General features: G+C 39.2%; 2 protein-coding genes across 2 annotated transcripts; one reads left to right on the plus strand and one right to left on the minus strand.

Moving 5' to 3' along the window:
- Positions 1-6,506: 6,506 nt before the first annotated feature.
- On the plus strand, positions 6,507-8,490 carry LOC116215812 (expansin-A11). The gene is made up of 3 exons (XM_031551627.1): positions 6,507-6,726; positions 7,157-7,478; positions 7,782-8,490. The coding sequence occupies exons 1-3, from the start codon at positions 6,594-6,596 to the stop codon at positions 8,086-8,088; spliced, it is 762 nt and encodes a 253-aa protein (XP_031407487.1). The 5' UTR covers positions 6,507-6,593; the 3' UTR covers positions 8,089-8,490.
- LOC116202537 (UPF0496 protein At1g20180-like) lies at positions 8,481-9,961 on the minus strand. The gene is made up of 4 exons (XM_031534122.1): positions 9,899-9,961; positions 9,719-9,782; positions 9,372-9,508; positions 8,481-9,173 (listed from the first exon to the last, which is right to left on the minus strand). Exons 1-4 carry the CDS (start codon positions 9,959-9,961, stop codon positions 8,481-8,483), a joined length of 957 nt encoding a protein of 318 aa, XP_031389982.1.
- Positions 9,962-10,323: the final 362 nt, after the last annotated feature.

Here is a 10,323-nt window from a genome sequence, read left to right on the forward strand (position 1 = left end):
TCATATCCATTCGCTAAGTACTTAGAAGCTCGGCCACCAGCAGCAAACTCCAGACCTTCATCCCTTGTTGACTCCCTCAAGGGGCTCTTGCCTTCCCTTCTAGCTAGCAAAGCCTTTTGAAAGAAGTCCATTTCGGATTTTGTAATAGAAAAGAAAGACTAGCTGCGCTTATTCCTGTTCCATGAAATAATAGCTGAGTCAAGAACAACAGACATCCTTACAAAGAAAGATGCTCACAAAAGACCAGCAACAGCCTAGCCCTTTCCTTGCAAATTCTTGCAAAGAGTGGATTAGGATCAATGAATCGGCATCATATCATACACAGAGGTAAGGAATGCGGACAGGTGCATAGAGTATGGTAGTCCGGTGCTTGTCCGCCTAGTAACTCAACGGGAGATTTGAAATAACTCAGTGATTTGGTCGTTTTCGACAAAACCTTGAGATATACACAATGCAATGGAATGTATTAGCTTTCGTCAAGGATTATGATACTTGTAGGCTGTATCCATCAGCTTTCGCCTTATTGAGACAGAGTTTATGACCAAACCTTCTGCTGTTGTTGGGTGCCCCGAAGCATCTCGAGTCGTCCTACTAGCACTAGCAATATCTTAAATCAACTAATAACAGTGACCTCCTACCAGAAATAAACAAACTGTGATCTCAGAAGTTGAAAATCGAAAGTTGTGATTGCACATGCATATCGCAAAATACAAAATCACTTAATGAATGGCTTGTCTGTTATCTTTTCGATAGGTCATACGAGGTAAGAGCACAGTACTGTAATTGGCCGGTACTATGAATGGGTGGCCCTTTTTTTTATTTTATTTTTTTTGAGACAAACATAGCATTTCATTCAACAAAAAAAATACCATTACCAAGGATAAGCACATAAGAGGCCCCAAGACGGGACAAACGAAACATGAAAAAATTAACAAACTCCACCACTTATTACGAATAACATACACGACACCTACATAAGAAATCAGAGCACCAGTACTAGAAGCATACAACACAATTAATACTTGGGGGAGAAGAGATAGAAGAACAAAGGTGACCAGAGAACTCTTGCCCTACACGGACGCTATGGATGGACTCGAAGATTCTGATTTCATCTTTGTCAAATAATTGGCCACAATCATAGTTAAAAAAAAAAAAAAAAAAAAAAAAAGGAAAAACCGCCATTAACAGCTCGCCATATTTTCACCCCGCCTAACGCCAAAACAGTCTTATGGCTAGAGAAACAGAGCACCCCAATCATCTAATTATTTGTATAGAAATTAGTGTGTCGAATCATTGGGGAACGGGGTCAGAAAATATCACGTTCCACGTCAAGAAATCTCATTCCCTGATACGATCAACGTATTCTTTCCTTCTCCAATCAAATCCTGGACCCAATAATCGGTGGAGGCTCGAACCTGCATTCTCGATATCAAGCGCAGAACTTGAGACCGTTTTATCGACTGATCTGAGAGCGTAAACAGCACCTATAAGATGGCACGGAACATTATGCGGATGGTCTAAGTGGATATCGGGTGTTAGTCTGTTTTCGGTTATATTCATGGGTATGCTATGAGATCGATCACGGGCGATATCTTTCATAAATCACTTTTCAAAATCTTCTGTCCCCCATGGATCTAAACAAAGCTCTAAAGGGGAAAAAAGAATCATTAGAAGCTCCTCAAAGTAATCAGGAGTTTCAGGACTAGTCTCAGTAAATATATATATTGTGTTCAGCGGAAAAAGAAAAAGAAGCAGCCTCCAGCCCACACCTGAAAACCAGACCAAGACTCACAAAAGCCTAAAACGAAAGCCCATTTGGGCCCAACAGTGAAGAGAGCAACCGATCTTTTTTTTTTTTTTTTTTTTTTTTACTGAATAAAAGAGCAACCCATCTGAATGAGCTAGAGAGAGCCTAAGGCTGATCCGATCCGTCTTTGCCCGTCGTTGCCGAAGAAAGCCTGTCGAGATGCCTAGCTCTAATCAGACCAGTATTTGACTTAAATATATACCAGAAGATCATCCCGCGCTACACAAGGAATTAAAAAAAATTCCGTTTGCAAGAAATGGGGATGGGTGGCCAAAAGAGGAGAGAGAGGAAAATGAGTAAAAAGTGAAAAAGTGAGAGAAAATACTAAATAGAGTGGATGAGGAAGAGATAGTGGGTAGTTTTTTCTTCTAAGATTTTTTGCCGGTAATCTAATGGTCACGATTAATTGAATAATAAATTATAAATGTTATTTCGGAAATAAAAATGTGACGAAATTCTTATCTCTGACTTTATATAATAGTATAAATAGTATAGCTAATAGTATAGTTTATATAATCAATATTTATATATATATATATTTATTATGTTATTAATATTGATGTTATTTATTTTAGTATATCCATAATTTATATATTTATATACATATTTATATTTGATATTAATTAATATAGATGGGATCAGATTTTACTTTTTATCTTAAACAAAAATTTCAAGATTATGAAATATCATATAGATAATAAAATCTTTTTAAAAAGTTTTAAAAATATTCTATTATATCAATATCTTATAAAAATAATCCATTCCATAATAAAAGTTCAAAATTTGTGATTTATTAAATACTATGTAACCAATAGTATTTTATTTGAAATTAACACAATATTACGTTCTCATTGGTCTTATCATAAAATATTTTTAAAAGAGAGTTTTTAAACAGTTATTGTAAAATTTATCGGATTGGGATAAGAGGTCGAAGTATTTTGAGGCCCTTTGGCCGATCCGAGCCGCCCAACTTACATATATGGATATAGGTACACATATATATAGGCTTTGTTTTGTAGGCCAGATGAGTTTGGCCGATATTGGGACCCCCGCCGCCCCCTCTTCATGAACAGTTGCAAGAGGAAGGTCTCCTTTCTCTACGAGGATTCTGTCCACTTTTAAAAAAAAAAATTAAGAAATTCTAAAATAATTATTTACGCTTGTATAAGTCATTTCCTTTTTTATATATTCCAATTCTAAATCTTGGTATACCCCAAACTGGCAAGAGTCTCTCTTCTATGTCTTTGAAGTGAGCCCAACTCTATCACATAGACGTTACATCACTCAAAGATACATTCAACAAAAAGAGAGACTTCGCACTCCAACAATAGTCTTTGTTTTCAAGTCTATGTGATGGCTACATAAGAATTATATTAATTAAATGAATATAGACATTATTATCATTATTAATTTTTTCGATAAGGATGAATTATTATTAATTAAAAGCAACGATTTTTATTTTTTTTAAAATAAAAAACGAATTGAGACTGCTGCGTGAGGTCCAGAGACGAGCGTTCAATGGCCGCAGAAGGTGGCCTAATGAATGAATGGTTTGTCTGATATCTTTTCGGTAGGTCATACGAGGTAATAGCACAGTACTGTAATTGCCCAGTGCTGTGAATGGATGAACTTGAAGATTCTGATTTCGTCTGTGTCAAGTAATTGGCCACCGATTAGTCCACCCAATAGGCCATCAGGTTCTGCTCAATTAATCATAATTTATAAATAAATAAAAAAAGAAAGGAAAAACAAAAAAGGGAAAAACCGCCATTAACAACTCACCATATCCTCACCCCGCTTAACGCCAAAAGTCATGTGCCCAGAGAAACAGATCACCTCAATCATCTAATTATTTATATAGGGATTAGTGTGTCGAATCATATGGGGAAAGGGGTCAAGAAATATCACGTTCCACGTGAAGAAGTCTCATGCCATGATCCGATCAACATATTCCATCTTTCGTTCCCCAATCAAATCCAAGACCCAATATTCGGTGGAGGCTCGAAGTCGAACCTGCATTTTCGATATCATTGCAGAACGTGAGACCGTTTATCGACTGATCAGAGAGTGTAAACAGCACGTATAACATGGCACGGAACAGTATGCAGATAGTCTGTGTAGATATCGAGTTTTAAGTTGTTTTTGGTTATATTCATGGATATGCTATGAGATCGATCACGGGTGATAATATGCTTTTTTTATCCTCTGCAGTGCAGCAGAGCAGGGAGGCGGGCATGTGAGGTCTCGTAGAAGGCAGTGAACGTGGAAATAATTAAATGAGGCACAAAAACCATCAGAGGCCTGCAGGGATAATTCAATTAAATAAACCCCGCTCAATCTATATAAAAGAATAGAAGCCGGAACGATTTACTTATAGACGCCATATAAGATGGAGGATGCAAAGACTCTATCATAACTATTCACATTAAAACATAAAAAGAAAAAACAATCCTACACGAAGGTCGGGTTTCATGGAAAAAAAAAAAAAAAGCTATCTGCGGCAATTTCATGAAGCTGAAAAAAGAAAGGTCATCAATTTTCGAGATACAAGTGAGAAGGTAGAAGACATGGAAGGTGAGATTGAGCAACATTTGTCTCACACATATACATAAAAGATTTTTCTTTTGTTCTTGCTTCACTAAGCATAACAAGTGAAAATGAAAACGAATTAATAAGAACAAAATTAGCTGGAGGACCCGAAAAGAAGAGGTTAAATTTTGTCATAGAGCAAGCCAACTTAGTAGTACTCCACAGGCCGGATTATATAATAGCGAAGTGATGGTTATATCTTATATTCTTTTTTTCAAGATACAAGGTCGTGTTCTCTTTCTTGCTTACCCGACCTAATTTTGTTATGCTCATAATGAGATTCACATTTTTTATGTATGAAGAATTGATTTTGGACAGTATGTTGGTCGTGAGTTACTTCACTTAAAAAGCATAATGCAATCGGTGCAATGCAAGATTGCACTTGCTCGAAAAAAGGAAGTTTTAGATTTGAAGCAGAAAAAAGTTTCTACTCAAGTCGAAGGTATGATTTTTTATACTCTATAGAATTTTTTGAATTTAAATTGATATAGTATATTAATTTACAGCGGGAAAAGAATGTGAACTTTTTCAAACTGTTAAATACATGGTGCCGAAATAATGTGTCATTTCCCCTAAAGGTTGAAATTTAAATTTTGTTTTTAAAATGAAAAATACACTCTAATAATTTTAATTATATCCTTTAATTAAGTACATATATGATACTTTTAATTCCCCACGTTTTGTACACATTATATCCCTATTGTCGAGATAGTATGACTTACCTATTGATCTAATGCCCATTATACATTACATTTGACGAATGTGTAATTCTTTTTACTAATTTACAGGTACAAATATGCGTAAGAATGATACTCACACTATATTAGGACAAAGTTCAACATCAATGAGAATTAAGGAGCCATGGGACTTTGGTCGCCAGACGTGTTTGTGAATACTATGGAGTCATCCATTGGTACGAGAAAAGAACAGAGAAAAGTAAGTACACCAAGAATTCTAAATTCGATACATGTTTTTCGAAAAGACAAGTTTAATTGTCACTTTTAGATTACCAATATGGTCGAACTGTAGGAGTATATCGTCGGAAGATTCGTATGTACAATGCCGCGCTTGCTTTCACATCAACGAGGGGTAAAATTGATTCACTTGCTCGTAAGAGTCGTGGTCTATACTGTTTTCTCTTGAATGGTCAGAACTATCATTTGCCTGGCTTTTTATTACCACTTGATGGTTTGAAAGCTTAATTTGCTCAGCATTACATTCATGACACCGATAATGAGGTCTTGAATAGAGTGGAGGCTATAGAATGATGATCGTTGCGGCCACGAAAATTTTACACCGCTGCTGTTAGTTCGTGATGAAGAAGCCACAATCATGCGTTGTCACGCAAATTTCAGGCACATTGTCTCCGATGGTGCAGAACAACAATTGCCGTTCATGCATAAGTGCCCACACTTTGGAGATCAATATCGTGACACAAACAAGATGAATGTCGTAGAGAATTTAGAACTATGTGTCACGTGTCACTTTTGTCCTATCAATATTGAAATATTCAAGCTAAAATTGAATCTAGTGTAAAAATAACCGCTTTGAAATATATTGGAAGCTCTTAAAATAAAATAATAATAAATAAAGAAAATAAAGTAATCTTTTATTATAACATTTCTATTTAACAAGTGTTTTCCACTTCACGATATTGACAGATTTTATATTTGACTGTTCACAAAATATTAACACAAAAACATCATTCGACCCAAAAACTCTAGCCCGTGCGTATGCGCGGGCCCGTCATATGGTTAATATAATATCAGAAGGAAATAACCTTTGCTCCTGATTGATCAGAGCGCTCATCTTGTAGTAGATTTTGCCTTGACCATTTTACTTCGATGAGATCACGGGATATCTTTAATTTAGTGCCTGAAATCATTTTTATTCAGACATCGATTTGGCACTGGTCACGATATGCTTTTAGCGGGTCTTATCGGCAGCCCACTGGTCGATACTAATTTTTACTCGGACAAATGAGATGCTACCAACAGGTTTCAAATCCCAACACCGCCGTTAAAATCCACTCACATTGAGTACAGTTTCCCAACTGGGCTTTATCTTCGCGGTGGCCTTCAGGGTCTTATTTCCTATATAAAGTAGTGTGCACTTTCAGTTCTCCCAAAACTCCTCACTGCTCACATCTTGAGATCTGGATTCGATCTGTTTATCTGTTGGAAGGCAAACTAGGAATATGGAAAGAGCCATTTATGCACTGGTAGCAGGCCTGCTTCTGTGCTTTGCTAATGTCTCGGCTTTTGCTCCTTCGGGGTGGACAAAAGGCCATGCCACCTTCTATGGAGGCAGCGATGCTTCCGGCACCATGGGTAAGCTGTTTTCTTCCGACTCCTCCGGCTTCACCGGAATTTCCCATTTCATAGGTTTAGGAAAGTTAGTTCGGTCGGCGTGCAAGTAAGTTAAAGGTTTAGTTTCTTGTCGAGCTTTGACTAACTATATATTTAGTGTTAGAGCCAAACCAGACTCCGCTTAGCATATAGAAGTCGTGTAGTCTGCACGATTGCGCATCTCACTGTCTCAGCTCTTGTCATTAAGTTAAAACCCGGGAATTACCACGCCTTATGCTTCCTGTTCTTAGTGCTAGACCCCCCACATTTCCTGCCGGATCATGACTGATTCGTTGTGCAAAACAATAATCTCCTCCTTTATATACGATGATACAAAAAGATATGTATGATTCAGTGGAAACAGAAACCTGAAGTCTAAGCTGACAGATCCAAGCAATTTGTAATGGTGTAGGAGGGGCGTGCGGGTACGGGAATTTGTATGCGGCAGGTTATGGAACCCGGACAGCGGCCCTGAGCACTGCACTGTTCAATGACGGAGCATCCTGCGGGCAGTGCTACAGGATCATGTGTGACTACCAAACAGACACCAGGTGGTGTATAAAGGGAGCCTCGGTCACCATCACAGCGACCAATTTCTGCCCTCCAAACTTTGCCCTCCCCAGCAATAATGGAGGCTGGTGCAATCCTCCATTGCAGCACTTTGACATGGCCCAACCCGCCTGGGAGAAGATCGGCATCTACAGGGGAGGGATTGTGCCAGTCCTCTTCCAAAGGTACTTCAAATGTCCTGCTTCCAACGTTGTCGATAATGGATGCATTGAATCCACAGCTTCCGTGCGTTTTCTAACAACATGACACTCTTACACAGTCCAGTGCTCTCAGGAGGTTCATTTAGAGCCTCCATGCCAATAATAATCACTAATCTCTTTTCCGCTTGAAAAGAGAAAGTCGATATGATTGGATTAGTGAGGTGTAATTGTTACTTTCCGTGCAATGATAATAGCCGTAACTGATCATAAATCTATATCTTGCTGCAAGTACTGTTCCTGATTTAGTTTATAAACATCCTCTTACAGGGTGCCCTGCAAGAAACACGGAGGAGTGAGATTCACCATCAACGGGAGAGACTACTTCGAGCTTGTGCAGATCAGCAATGTTGCAGGGGCTGGATCGATCCAATCGGTGTCGATCAAGGGCTCCAAGACTGGATGGATGGCAATGTCAAGGAACTGGGGAGCAAACTGGCAGTCCAACTCTTACCTCAATGGTCAGTCCCTCTCTTTCAGGGTCACCACAACCGACGGAGAGACCAGGGTCTTTGAGAACATCGTGCCGTCTAACTGGGCCTTTGGGCAGACATTCTCCAGTAACATACAATTCTAACCGAGCTGCGACCGAGGCCACCAATCACATTTCAGAATTTCACGTTTTGAGCTGGCAGAGGCGTGCTCGTCATCGATCTTGAGCTGCCCGCCGTCGCTTTTCTCGAGCCTTTAACTAGTGAGGTGATTATGGCTCAAATCGAAATTCTTGAGAAACTTTATGGACAGAATTCGATGGCATATTTCTATACACTGAAATTCATTCTATTACACAAATGTGGAAAAGAATAATCAAGAAGGAGCTCGACCCGAATCGCAGCTTCGTATCGTATAATAGGCTATGTGGTGTGATTTCTATTTTACAGTCATAACGTTATGTGTGTCTTCCTTCAAGACACACTTTCGTGATGTAAGATGAATGAATTATTGGCTTATTAATTTTCTCGTTGCGTATCATGTTGAATCAGACCTGTCAGCTACTGGTTCGACAACAATAGACCTTCTGGCTTTGTTGATAATGAGAAGACACAGGCGGATATGATCCTCGAGCTCTCCTAGCTTCTTTAAGAAATCTACTCTGTCAACATCGAAATTGTTCACTATAGCCTCCAGCATCTCCCTCCCCTGGTTCCCCGAGCACAGCCTCATGAGGTTTTTCCCGTACTCCACCTCATTGTGTACCGCCTGGACAAGATTATGGATAGTACTAATTTGAATCATCAACGGGAAAAGCCCTCTCAAGGCTTGATCGATTTGTCTGTCAAGTCTTTCTAGAGCAACCAACTTCGGCATGTCATTTCCACGGGCTGGCCTGATCCTTGTTGCCTGATCCTTGGAAGATCCTGAAGTGCAAGAAGCCACTGGGCTGCATTTTCTTACATTCTCGAAGAACATAAACAATTTCATTCTCCTTCTTGCTTTCCCTTGCTCTATCATTAGCCTGCTTTTCAGCAGTCTGTACGACTGGAGAAGATCGTGATACTGTGTTTGTCCCACAACCAATAAATGATTATCCAACGAAGCATATGCAGCTAACTCCTCGGAAATAATTCGGTATTCTTCATGGACGGAGAAAACTCTACTGTCATCAAGTACCTTTCGAGCTATCTGAATTGCCCTTTCGATCTTACTGTAATCACCATTTATCTGATGGATGCATCAAAGGAGCGACAGACAGCGGTTCCATGCTTCAACACTAGCTTCTACGAACTCTATGATGAGGTGATGCGTGAGCGAGCTTTCCGTAGTTTCTACAAGGATATCTTGAGGAGGCTCATGGAGATTCTCGGTGAGACAAACATACGTGCTACTTCGATAGGAGGAAGACAGACATCTGCCACTGACTCTTCTTTGCATCTGCTCGTCGACTTCGGCACACATATCTACGTAGGACTTGGTCCTGAAAACTTTCTCATATTCTGCACTCACGCTTGGTCCACCAGACATGCTGTTCAGACGTTCGAATTCGATCCTCGAATTGACTGTATCAAAAAATCAACACAGTTTAGAAAAAAAAAACGGAAAATTAAATTGAACTAAATCATACAAGATCATCGTAAGATGACGACCGTACCGAATCTAGCTAAGGACGGAAGAATCGCGAGAAAAATAACACTGAACGAGTAAACATGTGAGTGATCGGAGTTTGAAACTCACGTTTAGGCCAAAGGAGGGATCTCAACTTGACCCACAACATGTGTTCTTCGATTTTCCGAGCTGATCGAGAAGGACAGAGACCAACATATCGGAAAATAACTGAAAAATTTTTAAAAAATAGGAACAAAGCTATCGCAGAGCGTTTTCTTCGTTTATATAAATATACGTGGACCCCTCTTCTTGCTTCTTCGTGTTGAGTTGAATTCTATTTCCACCTGCTTCTGCTTCACACGGTTCCCGACTGCGTCTAATGTTCGAGAAGGATGAACATTTGTCATTTGGAATTCCGCGGAAGCTTCATGCTAGCAAAAGAAGAAAATTTATGGCCTTCTTTTAAATAAAAAAGAAAAAGATAAGAGATTTGAGTTATTTTTTTGGCATATCACAACAATTTTGACCGACATGGCTACCCTCATAGAGATTAACCCACCAAGGCTACTCGAACTCGTTCAAGTCAAGTAAACCCTTCGGCTCTTGTTTTAGCGGAACTACGATTGCACAAAAGGTGACTCGATCCTAATTAGGATGTCTAGGCGACTAATCCAAGACTTAACCATTAGACCACCAAACATCGGTAGTGGCTTGTTTTGTTGGGCTTATCCAGATTGGGTTTCCAACACTCTCAATATGTCCGGTTGCG

The sequence above is a fragment of the Punica granatum genome, chromosome 1, assembly GCF_007655135.1.
Source record: "Punica granatum isolate Tunisia-2019 chromosome 1, ASM765513v2, whole genome shotgun sequence".
Classification (NCBI taxonomy): domain Eukaryota; kingdom Viridiplantae; phylum Streptophyta; class Magnoliopsida; order Myrtales; family Lythraceae; genus Punica; species Punica granatum.

Excerpts from the sequence above, each read along its gene's own strand:
- LOC116215812 (XM_031551627.1), top strand. The coding sequence starts at position 6,594 with ATGGAAAGAGCCATTTATGCACTGGTAGCAGGCCTGCTTCTGTGCTTT. Across the intron at positions 6,727-7,156 it reads CGATGCTTCCGGCACCATGG|GAGGGGCGTGCGGGTACGGG; the intron begins GTAAGCTGTTTT and ends GTAATGGTGTAG. Across the intron at positions 7,479-7,781 it reads GTGCCAGTCCTCTTCCAAAG|GGTGCCCTGCAAGAAACACG; the intron begins GTACTTCAAATG and ends ATCCTCTTACAG.
- LOC116202537 (XM_031534122.1), bottom strand. The coding sequence starts at position 9,961 with ATGACAAATGTTCATCCTTCTCGAACATTAGACGCAGTCGGGAACCGT. Across the intron at positions 9,783-9,898 it reads ACCGTGTGAAGCAGAAGCAG|TTATTTTCCGATATGTTGGT; the intron begins GTGGAAATAGAA and ends AAAATTTTTCAG. Across the intron at positions 9,509-9,718 it reads AAAATCGAAGAACACATGTT|TCAATTCGAGGATCGAATTC; the intron begins GTGGGTCAAGTT and ends TTTTTGATACAG.